Source organism: Muntiacus reevesi, chromosome 3 (genome assembly GCF_963930625.1).
Source record: "Muntiacus reevesi chromosome 3, mMunRee1.1, whole genome shotgun sequence".
Lineage (NCBI taxonomy): Eukaryota > Metazoa > Chordata > Mammalia > Artiodactyla > Cervidae > Muntiacus > Muntiacus reevesi.
In genome coordinates this window covers 244205890-244222430 of record NC_089251.1, presented here as the reverse complement: position 1 = coordinate 244222430, position 16541 = coordinate 244205890, and the positions used below count along the sequence as shown (strand labels likewise).

The 16541-nt window shown below is 41.4% G+C and overlaps 1 protein-coding gene across 1 annotated transcript in view; it reads right to left on the bottom strand.

Annotated features, from left to right (window-relative positions):
* Positions 1-16541, bottom strand: part of MYO3B (myosin IIIB) — a 421954-nt gene that overhangs the window by 193533 nt on the left and 211880 nt on the right. Inside the window, exon 24 of the mRNA XM_065928997.1 lies at positions 15237-15366. Within this exon, the coding sequence (XP_065785069.1) occupies positions 15237-15366 (130 nt within the window). The remainder of the gene's footprint in view (positions 1-15236; positions 15367-16541) is intronic.

Below are 16541 nucleotides of genomic sequence, written 5' to 3'. Positions count from 1 at the left end.
ATGTGTCTGAATCCTTTTAAGTCAATGCAAATATTTTACTTTATATTGGTATTTGTCTTTAGAAATAGCAGTTTTCCTTATTCCAGTTACAAGATCTCTGAAGCCAGGCACTAAGTATTTCTATTCTTGTTCATTAATTCAAAAATTATTTCTTCAGCACCTTCTACAAGACTTGTGAAGAGCTCTACAAATGTGTGTGTGTGGTTAGTTGCTCAGTCGTATCTGACTCTCTGCAACCCTATGGACTGTAGCTCGCCAGGCTCCTCTGTCCATGGAATTCTACAGGCAAGAATACTGGAGTGGGTTGCCATTCTCTTCTCCAGGGGATCTTCCTGACCAGGGATCAAACTGAGGTCTCCCACATTGTGAGCAGATTCTTTACTGTCTGAGCCACCAGGGAAGTCCACTCTATAAATAGTAGGTGCTAAACAAAGAAGTTTATTGAAGATGGTTTAATTCACTGGAACTACATTTCAAATGATTCCTACCCTTGCCTTATAGTTGGATCATATCTATCACCTCTTGGCAAACTTCAATACCACAGATTCTTTCAGTCATCCAAAAAGAAACACTCATTATTCCAAAGAAATAGCAATTGACTGTGAACCATTTTACACAGTTAGTAGATCACCAAGGATGAACAGAAAATGTCTCATCAAAGCCAAAGATGTTCCTTGATGTGACATTGAAAGCTACCCATGAATCTAATTAAAACACTGTCTGTGACTACTCACTGGAGTCTAAGCTCCATTAGGGCAAGCAGTAAGTCCATTCTATTTACTCCTCTAGACCTGATTCTTAGCACAATTTACCTAGCACGTAGTAGACACTCAGTTAATACATGTGAATGAATGAGTGAATATGTGTGGCATTACATTTATTTAACATGGCATCCAATGCCCTTTTAGGAGTAGGCCCCAGCTCACCTCACTTCCCTCCATGTACCCTGAACGTTATGCTGCTCTCTGGCCATACCACACTCCCTTCATATTTCAGAATCTTTGCTCAAGCTATTGGAGACCCAGATGGCAGAGGTGAAGTGGCTAAGACCGTGAGTGCTAGAGTTGAACCACCTGGGATTTTTCTCAGCTCTGTCACTTACTTGTTAGGAAGGCTTGAATGAGTTACTTACCTGCTTAATATCTGGATTTCATCATTGAGAAGGCTGGAAGAACATTTATTGAGTTTTGGGAATAAAGTGTTTCTGTTAAATTTATAGTGAATAGAGTTTCAGTGGTGAGTGGAGATGCAGATGTTGCTGGTATAGGGGATTTGATTAAAGCCACATGGAACCCCTAGAAGCCCTACTTGGCCAAGAGTTTTAGTTTAAGCTAAATCACTTGACTCAGTGATCATCTCTTCAGCATATATTTTGAGATTTACAAAATATTATTAACTAGAGGTTTTGGCTAATCAGAGTTTTATAGACTATACAATTTTCTATTGCCTAGAACCTTATTAAATGTTGGATTGGATGACTAGAAAGAAAATAAACTGAGGATGTAAGAGTTGAGGGTTTATTTTATTCTTTCCTATTTATATTCTTAAGATACTATTTTCAAAACAGAGAAATCACAAACACTCAACAGAAAGAAAGAGAAAAAGGAAGGAAGAAAGGAAGGAAAGAAGAAAGGAGGAAGGAGGACTCATAGTACTATATAATATTATTTCCTGTCTTTTAAAAAAATTCATCAGAGATAAGGAAATATATGTAGAAATCCACTTATTTTGCTCTATATCAGAAAAGAGTTAATAATATTTAAATACTACCATTTATTGCATGCATGCTATATCACTTCAGTCATGTCCAACTCTTTGTGATCCTATTGACTTCAACCTGCTAGGCTCTTCTGCACATGGGATTCTCTGGGCAAGAACACTGGAGTGGGTGGCTGTGCCCTCCTCCAGAGAAACTTTCCAACCCAGGGATAGAAACTGCATCTCTTACGTCTCCTTACGTATTGGTAAGTAGGTTCTGTGCTACTAGCGCCACCTGGGAAAAGACTACTAACATTTACTAAATGCTTACAATGTAGTAAACACTATGGTAAATGTGTAGAGTGAATTATTTAACACAACACTGTGAGCCACGTCCCCAGCTCACTGAAAAAGAAAATGGTGGCAGAGTATACAAAAGCCTATGGCCAAAGGTCAGATACCCGCCGTGCAAAGTGTGGAGCAGTGATACTGAGAGAGCCCATCAACTAGGACGGCCTAATTATAGATTTGGTGGTTATTTCAGGGTTTCTGGCCATATTCGAGGAAGACCGCTGAGTAACTGAGGGGACTGCTGCCCGGCCAAACTGATTGAACCCAATTGATTTTCGATGATGTCTGAATTCTTTAGTCATTTACACACCAAACCAGGTCAACTGCACACAGTTCCCATTGATTACCCAGCAATCATTATCCTTGTGACTAAGCCAAACCTAATCATCTGGAAAACAGTTGATCTGGGTTTTATGTAACTTGAACTATCCTTATGAAACGTAAAGAATGGAACCGCTCTACTAAATGCTCCTCTCCCACTTCCAAGTCTCCAGTGAAGTTAAGTGACATTTTATTTAGTTTCCTGACATCTCACATGTGCAAGCCAGTAAAGTTCACAATTGTTTCTCCACACAGCTGCGGCTTACAGCTTCTCTTCACACACAACATGCTGGCACCAGAGCAAAATGATTAACTTTTATATGCTTCTAACATATGGACCAGACTGTTAGAAGCTGGTCTTGTGTTCTAAAGAGAAAAATACAGTTTTTATTAACATGACCCAAATTCCTGGGAAAAAAGCGTTACATTGTGATCCATTTCTAAGCAGAGAGATTATAATTATGATGACTTTGTTTCTAATTCACTTGATTTGGAGTGCCTCGAGTTATCTTCTAGTAAGTTGAGGGGTGAGGGAAGATGACCTGAAAGCCCCATTATAAAGAGATTTTGTGGTGGGATGAATTAATAAACTATAAATGGCCTTGAGACTTTTCCTCAATATGAGCTATGAAATAAATGCAAAGAACCTTTCATCTTAAATGGGAACATATTTCTTCTCTATGAATGAGAAGGAATGCTGGTGAGAGAAGCAGAATTTGTTTTTCTTGCATTTTTGACCATTTGAAAAATCAAAGCTGCAATATTTGCTGTACTTCCCAAGATCATTAAAGAAATAAAATGGCCCTAAATTGTACTGCCACTTAAAAATAAAATGTACATTCACTGGCACATGTAGGAGCTATGAGAGAAGTATTACATTAAAATGTACTGAGGAAAGATAGTGGATCTGATTCACAACAGATACTTTCCCAATATTAGAGCCATTATATTATAACTCATTAGTGAAGGTTATTTTAGTTTTTGTTTTTCAAGGACATAGTAGGAACATGGTCCCTAGAGCTAGGAAAGTATGAGGAACTTTTGGAATTGGATTTAAGAGCCACACTGGAAGATTGCCCTGGAAAAGAAAGACTCAAGGAGAAAACTTTCCAAACAGCATTGCCTCATTGAGTCCCACTTGACTCTTGATCCTCAAGATGCTTTTTGAAGCAACTTACTGGTTTTGGAAGATCTATACATGGGAGCCATCTCTCGGTATTTCTGCAGTAAAGACACTTATTGGAATTTCATACTTAGTATTCCCCACACTTTTTACTATGGAAATCTCTTCTTCACATCACACCTCATCACATCTCACAAACCTAAGTTTTATGAAACACATGTCGGAAAACATTGCTCGATGCTGATAATATGGGACCTTTCTATCTCTGCAAAGAGAGCCACGAGAACTTTTAACAAGCGTGCGCTGGAGCTTTGCAAATCCAGAACAGTGACTTTTCTCACACACCGGGAAACAGACTGAAGTATTAATGTAATAAAATATTACTTTATGAAGAAAGAAGTATTTATTTTCTTTGGAAAGACCAGCAAGAAGGGCTCTTTGGCATTTCTTCAATTCTCTTTGAGGGCAGAAATGAGGCACATCTGTGGCCAGGGCAGCAATTCTCTGAAGCCACGTTATTCAATGTAGTGGCTGCACAACACATGAACTGTGTGGCTCGTCCGAAATGAGATGCACCATAAGTAAAAAATACACACCAGATTTCAAAGACTTAGTAAAACAAAACAAGTAAGATATCTCAATAACTTTATACTGATTACAGTGTTGAATGATAATATTTTGATATGATGAGTAAAGATACATTAGTAAAATTAATGTTTTCTGTTCTGTAGACTAAATGTTTGTGTCCTCCATCCCCTACACACACAAATTCATACACTAAATCCAGGCCTCTAATGTGATGATCTTTGGCGGTAGGGCCTTGGGGAGTTAATTAGTTGATTTGCAAAAGCAGAGCCCTCATCAACAAGATCTGTTTCCTTATAAAAGAGGCCCCAGAGAGTTCCCTTACCCCTTCGGCCATCTGAAGACAGAGAGAGAAGACAGCCAACCGTGAATCAGGACCTGGTCTCTCATCAACCATAAAATCTGCTGGTGGCTTGACCTTAGGCTTCTCACCCTCTGGAACTGTGAGAAATAAATTTCTGTTGTTTATTAGCCACCCAGTCTGTAATATTTTGTTATAGCAGCCCAAATAGACTAAGGCATGTTTCTTTTTACTTTTTAAAATGTGGCTCATGTAACATTTTCTTTCCCACTGGACAGCATGGTGCAATAGACCAAAGAACAGAAGAGAGCCCAATGAGAGCTTTCAAACCACAGTGGAAAAAAAAGTGAAGTCACTCAGTCGTGTCCGACTCTTTGCGACCCCATGGACTGTAGCCTACCAGGCTCCTCCATCCATAGGATTTTCCAGGTAAGAGTACTGGAGTGGGGTGCCATCGCCTTCTCTGCATAGCTGATGGGATAGAACAAACTGCAGGTAGACTTTTTAAAAGGAAAGAAAATTTTAAGCGGCTTACATATGAACAAAAAGACAAATGAATAAACAAACAAAAACAAAAACAGTACTTGGAGAATACAACTCAAAACCTGAAGGCATTCAGGGAAAAGAAAAAAGAATTTCAAGAGGTGCTCTCTTCCTCCTACAACCATATCACACACCCATTTTGTCCTCAAGTCTAACAAAGACAACCAGTGATTCTTCTAGACAAGGGCTGAAAACCATTAACAAAGGAGACATAGGAAGGTGTGAAGTCTCTCCCAGGATGGTTCAGCTGCTTCCAGGACCCTCTGTAAAGGGCAGAAGGGGACACTGTTCCTCATGGAACCTGACAGCAGAGGCCTTCTGTTTTGCAGCCGGCTGTGGCAGCAATAGATGGGAGTGTGACTTCACATGCGCCCAGAGTCCTTAGGGCAGTGAGGTTTCCAAGAGAAAACGTGGGTCTCGTGCTTCCCAGCAAAGTACAGTCTGTGCTTTAAGCATGAGTATGCTGCTTGCTTCTGGGAAAGCCACACCCTGCCCACTCCACAGGAGGAAGGGGGCTGGCAATCAATCTCAGATGCTGTATGTAACTACAAGCCTATCTGCACTTCTCCAGAACCTGAGTCCTAACAGGGCATCACACTTGTCTCTCCAGATTCCAAATCCAGAGCTCTAGATGGAGCTCTGAATTTCACAACTTGTTAAAACAAATCTCTCACGTTGGTGGGCTCGCTGTCAGCACCATAAATCAGGACGACTCACACACGTTTCTGATGTGTTTCAAGTGCTCTCAAGACCATGAGGGAAATCCATTCTCAAAGTGCACTCCTGCCTGAACAGACAGACTCTCCTGAGCATCTCCTATGTGCCCAGCGCCTCTCCAGGAGCTAGAAAGAGGAGCCTACTAAATGGACAAAATGCTATCCTCATGCAACTTACACACAGGGGTTTCAGTTTATTGGAGATAAACAAGAAACAGCTCTACTTTTTCCTGTTACATCCTGTTACATCCAGGCTGTTACCGCTCCTTTCTTTGAGGATGGCAGCTCCCTTAACTATATTTTAGCCCTACTTCACAGATTTTCTGTTATTAGAGATTACTTTTGGATTTGAAGATTCCTTCTTATTTGTTTTTGACCTTTAATATCATCTCAAGTCAAAGCTTTTTTCCCCACTGCCCCTTTACCTCCAGGATGGATAGATACCTCCAGGACTTGAAGGAGGCCTGTCTCCCGAACTTCTGCTCTGAACTGGCTTCTCTGGTGCGGGAGGAGGGAGGAAGGAAAGGAGAGAGGGCAGAGCTCTCTTTCTCTGCCTGGGTGAGGCTGTAAACTCTCTCTGGTTAAACACAATAGTCCCTGGGCTTTGTAGGAAACAGTGGTGGCCTCACATGCCCCCTAGTAAGGGAGCTCACAGGGAACAGCTCCTGCAACAATTAGTGATCCTGCTGCTGCTGCTGCTGCTAAGTCGCTTCAGTCGTGTCCGACTCTGTGCGGCCCCATAGATGGCAGCCAACCAGGCTTTCCCATCCCTGGGATTCTCCAGGCAAGAACACTGGAGTGGGTTGCCATTTCCTTCTCCAATGCATGAAAGTGAAAAGTGAGAGTGAAGCCATTCAGTCGTGTCCGACTCTTAGTGCCCCCATGGACCGCGGCCTACCAGGCTTCTCTGTCCACGGGATTTTCCCGGCAAGAGTACTGGAGTGGGGTGCCATTGCCTTATCCAATTAGTGATCCGCTATGCACTAAATTGTAGCCTCCTGCCCCCGCCCCCCCCCCCCCGCCAAATTCATATGTTCAAGTCCTAACGCTCAGTCCTTCAGAAGGTGACCACCTTTGGACACAGAACCTTTAAAAGGTGATTCAGGGCAAATGAAGTCATACAGGTGGGTCTCAATCCAACATGACTGGCATCTTTATAAGAAGAGGACACAGACAATGTACACGCAGACCAAGGCGTGACCATGTGAGAACTCTGAGAAGGCAGCAAACTACAAGCCAAAGAGAGAGGTCTCAGAAGAAACCAAACCTGCACATATCTTGATCATGAACTTCTACCCTCCATAATTGTGAGATAGTAACTTAAGTCACTTTTTGTCTGTGGTGCCTCATTATGTCAGCCCTAGGAAACTAACACAGATTAGAAGTCAAGAATTTGATTTTACCTTTAGATTTTCTACCGTGCAGGAGTGAGTGAGTTATTTAACAAATATTTACTAGGACTCACTATGCATTAGGAAAGGAGGGTAGGGGGCAGGTCATAGAAGAGAGACAGACAGGATCATGTCAGCTCCTAATGGAGACAGTTAAACAGGGTAACATGACAGAGTGAGTGGGGAAGCACGGGGCTATCATCCACTGGGCAGAGAGAAGGCCTCTCTTTGGTAGTGACATTTAAGCTAAATTCTGGATCACAAGGATAAACCTGTAAAGGTCTAGCCAAAGGATGTCCCGGGCAGAGTGAGCAGCTGGTGCTGAGTCAGGAAAAGGCTTGGACTGTCCGAGGAACAGAATGAAGGCAGAGAGGGAGAGGAAGAGTTCAAAAAGATGGGGACATTACGTTAAGAGTTTCAGATAAAGAAAGGAGTCTGGATTTTATTTTAGGTGTGATGAGGAGCCATGGGAGGCTTTAAGCAGGGCAATGACATGATCAAATTTCCATTCCTAGAAAGAGGGCTGTTTAGCTGTCAGGCTGTGTGAGGAAAGACCAGAAACAGAGTCTGGTTAGGAGATGCAGTGAGAGGGGCTGTAGAGGCACCACTTTGCTCACTGACTTCATCTTCACCTGACATTCTCTGTGTGACCCTGTCCAAAGTTTCCTTTTTAATAAGGGCACCAGTCACACTGGCATAGGGCCCATCTTGGTGACTCCATTTTACCCCAATTGCTTCTGCAAGGCCCTATTTCCAAACAGAGTCACATCCTGATGAACTAGGAGTTTGAATTTCAACATACATATTTTTTGGGAGGGAGACACAATTCAACCCATAACAAGCAGTCAAAAAGATAGAAGATACTGTGTTGATGAGGATGACCACATTAAGAGGAATAAATAGCTGATGCAGAAGAGAGGAGGAATAATTGCAGGATGAAAGCCCTTGTGAAGGTGAGGAAAGGAATGAAGAGGCAAGCGGAGAGTCGCTTGTAATGAGACTAAGGATGGTTCAGTCATTTAGATTAGCAGGAAAACAAAATGAGAACAGATGCAGGTAGATGGGTAGATTTGGTTCAACCATCCATTCATTTACTCAGCAAATACATAGAGAGTGGCTACCATATACTAGGTATTGCTAAAACTTTGAGGAGACAGTAATGAACAAACCAGAGAAAATTCCTGCTATCTGGAAACTTAATTTATATTGGAGGAAGACAGACAATAAACAAGTAAATTATATATAGTAAGTTAGGTAGTGATAAGTGCTAAGGAAAAAGATAAAACAGGAAATGGATTTATAAGTATTCAGTAGGTTGAAATTTTTACCAAGGTAGCCAGGAAAAGTAGATTTTGATAAAAGACCTGAAGAAAGTGAAACAGCAGCCATGGGTATGTCTTGGGGAAAATATTCCACATAGAGGGGATAGCAAGTGAAAGGGCACCTACATAATAACTACAGCTAATACCATACTTAACGGTGAAAGATTGGATGCTTTACCCCCAAAATCTGGAACAAAGCAAGATGCTTCCTCTCACCACTTCTATTTGGCTATATACTGAAAGTCATAGCCAGTCAAATAAGACAAGAAAAAGAAATGAATGGTGTAAGATTGAAAAGAAAAATAAAAAAGGGTTCTCATTAACAGATAACATGATTGTCTATGTAGAAAACCCCAAGAAATCTAAAAAAGCAAAGTCAAACAAAACTCCTAGAACTAACAAGTAAGTTTAGCAAGGTTGTTTAAGACAAGGTCAATCCACAAAAATCTATGGTAGAATAGAATACTAGTTCCAAAAGTTGAAATATTTAGATATAAATCTAACAAAACATGTATAAGATCTGCATGTGAAAGCATAATACTAATTAAAGAAATCAAAGAAAATCCAAATAAACAGACATGGTGTGTTCATAGAATGAAAGACTCAATGTAGTAAACATAAATATTCTTCCTGAATTGACCCATAGATTTCATGCAATGGCAATCAGAATCACAGTAAGCCTTTCTATAGATATAGACAAGCTGTTTTTAAAATTTACATGTAAAGACAAACAAACTGGAATAGCCAAAAAAAAATTTTGAAAAAGAAGAATAAATCTGAGGCAATCACACTATGTGGTCCTAAGATTTACTATAAAGCTATGAGTGAGGACATTGTGGTATCCATAAGTTAGACACACAGACGAATGAAACAGACCCACACACATATAACCAATCCGTTTTTGACAAGTATAAAAGCAGTCAGTGGAGAAGATAGTCAGTCATTTCAATAAATGGTTTTGGAATAACTAGACATACTTATGGGAAAAAAATGCTCTATCTCACACCTTATATAAAAAATAACTCATGCTAGATCTAAATGTAGAATGTGAAAGTATTTCTTGAGCGTCTATTCACACAGAGCTCCACATAGACTCCTTGGGGCCCTGGTTCTCTCTAATCAGTCTTTAACCCCCTATTTAAGTTTTCCTTTCTCACCCTAAAGCTGTCCCAGCAGGAGCCCACCTTGCCCCCCACCCTGAGGATTTCGAATCAACATCAGGAGCCCACTATTGTTTTTCCATTTGCTTCCCCTTCCCTGTTGGCTCAGCTGGTAAAAATTCACCTGCAATGTGGGAGACCTGGGTTCGATCCCAGGATCAGGAAGATCCCCTGGAGAAGGGAACGGCTACCCACTCCAGTATTCTGGCCTGGACACAACTGAACAACTTGCACTTCACTTCACTTCTCCCTCTCTGCCCTGAGTCCGTTCCTCTTTGCCCTGTTCACTTACTCACCCCCTGCCACCTCCCTCTCATTTCCAGGGCTGTACGCCCTGGTGCAGAATGCCTCAGTACACCAGACTGTTCAATTTTCTCTAGTCTATTAGGGGGGAAAAAAAATCTCTTCCAAGAAGCCTTTCTTAGTTAAGAGAACTCTTTCCCCACTCTGACTCATGGTATATCCATGACTTTTCCTTCTATTTTTACCTGTATAGATACAGTGCTTGTGTGCCCCACATTTATTGATGCATACAGGGCGTTGTGCATCCTTTACACATTTTAGGATTTGGCATTCTTTCTCTGTCAGTCTATTCTGGCTGGGATTTTCTTTTATTCCTTCTAAAAAGCACCTATGCATAGCACCATACCTATTAATAGAAAGACGATAAATATATATTATCAGTTGACTGAGATGCACTCCCAAATTAGAAGAAAAAGGCAGGTCTTTGTACGAGGAGGGAATGAGTCACCAGGGCTCCCTAACAGGGTTGGCTTACTCCTTCCTCCATTTCAGGAAGAGCCAAGCACTGTCCGTGTCTGTGACTTGGAACTTTGTCACTTAGAGTCAGCTCGTCTTGCCAGACTCATACACTGAACTGCCAGAATGGAAAAAGAGCCAGAAGTGGAAAATGAAAACTCTGAGAGATGGTTACAAAAAGGCATCCTCTTAAGAGCTTAATGCTGTTAATTTGGGGAGTTACAGAATCAGGATCAGGCAATTCACAGCAAGGATTTCAGCAGGGTATTACAGAGCTTTGCAGATACAATGTGGGGGCTCGTCTTGTCCCCCCTCCAAATTATAAGGGGAGCCAATGAAGTCAAGATAGAATTTACCATTGACTTTTACTTGCAAATTCTAAGAGAGGAAACCTCAGAATCCTCAGAGAGACGGCAGCAATAGAAACAAAACTCAGTTCCAGATTTTGAAGCAAAATCAGACTTTGAGGCTCAAAGAATAACTCCCCAGTTTTACTCTTGGTTTTTTTTCCCCCCTAGCTTCTCCCAAGTCCCTAATTCTTTTAAAACCCCAAACTCCCATTTGGAAGTCAAAGTTCATGATTCAAAGACAGAAATGGATTTTTCACAGTTCTTTTTGAAAACTTCTCTTCTCTTTCCTCCCCTGAGCCTTTTGAACTTTTCTCTAGTTTACTTGTAGCAAGTAGAATATTCCCCAAACAGGAAAATAGGCCATGAAACTATGTTATAACATCTTTCCTTTTAATGTTTTTCTACCTAGATCATTAGTTTGAAAAGTCCCAGCTGAAGGGTTGGAAAGCAGTGTTGCTGCCACAACAAATTTTCACATATAAAGTCTTCAGAGAATTTCTTATCAATAGGAAGGATTACAAGGAAAATTTCATCACGTCTGAAGTGGCCAAAGAGTGGTTGCAAAAGCAAAGAAGAGAAGAGAGAGAATCCTTACTGACTACAGCTGGCTGTTTATCTGATGGTCACCGGCATCTCAGAATGAGAAGGCACCCATCAGGCAGAGGTGATTCCACCACCAGGCACAGCTGGGTGCCCACAGAAACAGCTGCTGGGAAGGGTGCTGCAGCAACCTGGGAGAAGCTGAGGACCCTGAACCTCATGATCTCATGCTCCATGTTTTATAACCTTTTCAGTGAACAAGAAGGTGGGTACAGGAGAAAGGAAAATGCCAGCTGGAGTACTCTCTCTGATTTTATATTATAGTTTTACACAAACACACCCAGAGGTTAATCCTCTTAACCTTGATAAGAGATTAAACCAAGTGCTGATACTTCTGTGTGAAATGCACTAATGAAGGGATTGTCACCAGCCCAGCAGTCCTGGAGAGGAGGCATTTTAAGATATCATCTCTATCCTTGGGGGAAAAAAGTATTATTATGAAATAGATTGCATGTGTAAAAAAGTGTCCAAAATATAAATATATAGCATAATGAATATTATAAAGCCAATATCCATGTAGTCACCACCAAGACCAGGAACCAGAGTATTGCCAAACTCCCCTTGGAAGTCTCTCTTCTTGAAACTGAGGAGCCAAACACTGGACCTCTTTTTAAAGTTTGGGGTTAATAGCCTCGAAGGCTTCCAGTCTTTGACCTTTCTCCTTCCTCTCAGTAGTTCATCCCCTAAAAGAAATTTGTAAAGTAATTGCCCATAATATCTATGCTCATTGAACTAATGCCCCCTTTACGTGTTTGAAGCAGGATAAATAAAAATTTAAATGACCAAGAAAATAGTTTCTCACACAATGAAAATATTAGCACATTTTCTTGCAAGAGAAGCTCCCTGGTAGCTCCATCAGTAAAGAATCTGCCTACAATGTGAGGGACCCAGGTTTGATTCCTGGGTTGGCAAGATCCTCTGTAAAAGGGAATAGCAACCCACTCTAGTATTCCTGCTTGGAGAATTCCATGAATAGAGGAGCCTGGTGGGCTACAGTCCATGGGGTTCAAAGAGTCGGACACGACTGAACGACTAACATATGTATTCTCTTGCAAAATGCTAGGATGTGTGGGATCTCACTTCCAGCCCCAGTGCTGAGATGGACAGCCACACGCCCTTCCTGAGGGGTATGTGCTGGAAATAAGCATTTGCATTTTCAGCAAACACAATACAACCTTTTCTGTCCAGTAAGGTTTTTCCACTTTCAAGGGGTGTAATATAGTAAAACCAAAAAATATAGAATGTGGAACTTTTAAACATTAGAAGCTTAATTAGTGTTCAGACCTTCAACAGAGGATACACAATCTCTTCAAAACTGAGGTTTGAAGGCAAATATTGTCATAATGAGATAAATTAGGGCTCAATTCTAGGTAGAAAGTGAAGGTAAAAGAAAGTTCCAGTTGTTTTTAGGGCAAAGCCACATTATCTTTATATTCCCATTTACTGCCTATACAGTGCCTTATTTATTAGGAACTCTTCAATGAATGTTTGTTGATTGAAGGTATTTTTCCATGAATAATTTCAGAAAAAGAAAACAGAATTGTGCTTACTAAAGTTTTCATAATTATACTCAAAAGGTGGAGAAAGGCAAAGCTAAGAATTTCAAAAGAAATTATTATGCATAATATACAACTCAAGAATACAAGGAAGCTTGTCAGGAAAACATGTTTCTTCTTGTCTCAGTTCTCACTTTTGTTTCCTCCAGGTGCTGTAGGGTGCAGTTTCAAGGCAAGATTCAGAAGGAGTTATAAGACAGGAGGAAAGTTCTTTCAGAGAAAAGCAAAAATAAAAGCAGAGGGTATCTCTGTTTTTGTTCCTCCCCAGCTTTTAGGCGATCATGGGCAACAGTGGCTACTGCAGAGCATGACTTCTTGCACAGCGCCACCCAGTGGTCAAGACTTGACCTTGTTTTTTATTTTGCCAAAGATTGAAAAATTAGAAATTCCAAAATTGTCAATGGAATTGACAAGTCATAACTCTTATTTATAGGAGGGCATAAATGCTAGCTAACAAGTCACTTGGATATATTTTATTTCAAAGAGGATGTCTCCTATTAAAAATGACTGCCTCTTTGACTCTGCACAGAGTCATCTAGTGAGTATACACCTGAGTCTCTGGTGAGGGAGCCCCAGCTCTGCCCACAGCTGCCCACTCTCCAAGAAGTTGATAATAAAACCAAATCCTGGCTGTGCCCAAGGGAGGTCTGGAGAAGAAGCTGGAGGCAGCCTTCGGAGGGGTACTCTACTATTCTTAAGGGAGCATTTTGAAAAAAGTTTAAAAGCTGGTTTCAAAGTAAAGATTAAGCAAAGGTTGTAGACTGTGACTTTTTTCTTAAGTAAGCTTTTCATTATTGTGCACGTTGCTAAAATTCAGAGCTGGCAACCACTCTCTTTTAGCTTGCACAGGCTCCAAGCTAGACACACTGCCAATGATCAGACAAGTGATGTGAAAAGAAAAAAATTATGAACAATGATAACGAGGTTTCTCTGCCTCCTTTTTAAAAAGTAGCTGTTTCCAGACATAGCCTCAAAAACATAAGGCCCTTGAGAGGAGAGCTATGGGAAGCCCAAGTCTGTTGCCCAGCCAACAGCAGCCTCATCCCAGATAAATCAAAGGCGCTTGACCCAATTAGAACCCATTGGGTGAAACAGCAAAGACTAGGATGGTCCATCTTTTGGCCCTCCTAATCCTGCATGAGGACTGACTCAACAACTACACAGAAGCTGACTCTAAGGAGACAAAGGCTGTGAATATAGGCCAGTGACATATCTGTTCCAAGTTGGTTAGAAACAGTGGTGGGCTTAGTCAATAACTAAGTGGGAAGTTGGACTAGGTGACTTTTGAGGACTGCCTGACTGGATGACTCTGATTGGTCCCATTCCCATTACTTGAAATGATACAAAGATAGAAATAATCTTCTCAATAATTCTAGATAAACCAAGACCATCCTAAAGTATTTAGTATGAACTATGGGCTTTCCTTGTAGCTCAGTCGGTAAAGAATCTGCCTGCAGTGCAGGAAACCTGGGTTCGATCCCCAGGTTGGGAAGATCCCCTGGAAAAGCAAACAGCAACCCACTCCAACATCCTTGCCTGGAAAATGTCATGGACAGAGGAGCCTGGTGGGCTGCAGTCCATGGGGTCACAAAGAGTCGCGCACGACTGAGCGACTAACACTTACTTACTTATGGTAATATAAGCTATGGGCTTCCCTGGTGGTGCTAGTGGTAAAGAATCTGCCTGCCGATGCAGGAGACATAAGAGACATAGGTTCGATGCCTGTGTCAGGAAGATCTGCTGGAGGAGGGCATGAAAACCCACTCAAGTAATCTTGCCTGGAGAATTCCATGGACAAAGGAGCCTAGAGGGCTACAGTCCACGGGGTCACAAAGAGTCGGACGTGACTGAGCACATAATAACACATGTTTTTATTTTTATTTATTGGCCACACAATGTGGCTTGCAGGATTATAGTTCCCTACCCTGGGGTCAAACCTGTGCCTGCTGCAGTAGAAGCATAGAGTCCTAACCACTGTACCAACAGGGAAGTCCCAACCTACGCTTCTATAAGTGGAAGAATGAAAGGAATCAGGCAGAGAAAATGAGAAGTCTAAAATCTGATATTATGGAAAGTGTGTGTGTGTGTGTGTATGTACACACATGTATATATAGGCTGATACTGTGCAGTGAGATGCAAAAACAATAATCACTTTCCTTTTCTTGAATTTAGGTAAATAGACTTTTATCCCTGCTCAAATTTCAAAATGTTATTAGCACAGCCCTGGTGGTATTTAGACATCAACTGGAAAACCCCAGCAGGGCTTGTAGAAGTATGAGGCAGGCCTAGGACTGTCAGAGACATTACAAATACCCAGTTTGTTGTTGTTGATTGTTGTGTTTTTAAAATTTTTAATTTATTCTTTATGGTCATGCTACATTGCATGAAGGATCTTAGTTCCCTGACCAGTGGAATCATGGAGTCCCAACCGCTGGACCACCAGGGAAGTCCCTCCAGTACCTGTTTTAGTCAAAGGGATTGAGAAGAGTTGCTGGAGAAGCTGGTTTTCTGATGCCCTCAGTATGACCACCACATCAGCAGGAAGAGTGTCTCTGTTTTTCTCAAGAACCCCAGAAGCATCATATAATACCTGCAACGTAAAAAGCAAATCACAAGTGAGCCACCACTGTCCCCAACACAGTGTGGCCAGGCAACACTGGGATTGCCTGAGGTCAGTCATTAATCTCTGTATAGAATTCATCTTTACATAGACATGCTTTTAAACCCAGGCCACCAGATAAGGGGGAGAATTGAAATTTTTGAGAGGCCAGTTTATCTTAATTCCTTGTTCAACAGTTCTTTGATGAAGAGAGTCCTATCAAATATACAACACTTCAGAATAATTATATTGGGCACTCACAATATGAGAAGCATCCATCTGATGAGGTTAACACTGCTACTGCCTCCATTTTACTGTGGGCAAACAGAGGCTTAGAGAGAGGCTGAATCATGTGGCCATGGTCACACATGTCACCAGGGTGGGCAGGCATCCCAACCAAGGCAGTTTGGCTCCATGCTCATACACACTTCACCCTCACTGCTTCCCAAGGTACTTGTGGCACCTGAGTGGTTGGCTCAGGGGTTCTGAGCATTCTTGGTTCTCAGGGCAGAGGACATCTAGATCGGAGACTTTTTAAGGAATGCTCCAAAGAAATGAATTCAAGAAAGGACACAGAGCCCAGAAGGAAAAGGATCCTTTCTTTTTCCTTTTAAAATCAAGAAAGGACAAGAGGGAAGAAGAGTGGTAGTTAGAAAATAGGTGTAAAAGGACAGAGATGGGAAGAGAGGTGCAAGGAAGGGGACAAGACTGGAAGGCAGGAGAGAGTAGAATGGGACCAGGAATCAGGGCGGATATCTTATGCAGTCAGCCTTCAACACTAGAGTAAATAAAGTTTTTAGGAGGGAAAACTGGATTGCAATTTCTATCCAAGATAGATACCGTTATATAGTAATGTGAAGACAAAAACAATCTCTTCACTTACATTACATTGCTTTTCAAGCAACATTCAGTCAGGCAAAATTAATTTCCATGCCATGATATGAATGTGAAAACTAATTTCAACAAGTCTTAAATCAACAAAATAATCCAAAATGCCTTTTATTGAACTCTTACCCATTTTCTGGGCCCAGGGCCTCAGCAGACCCTGCCGGAACCAATTAGCCATAATTCATATGGCTCCTTAGAGAGTAACATGAGCAATGGATTGTTGGCTACAGGAGGAGGGGATTTCCTGAATCACTCACTAACCTGCTTCAGGAACTTGA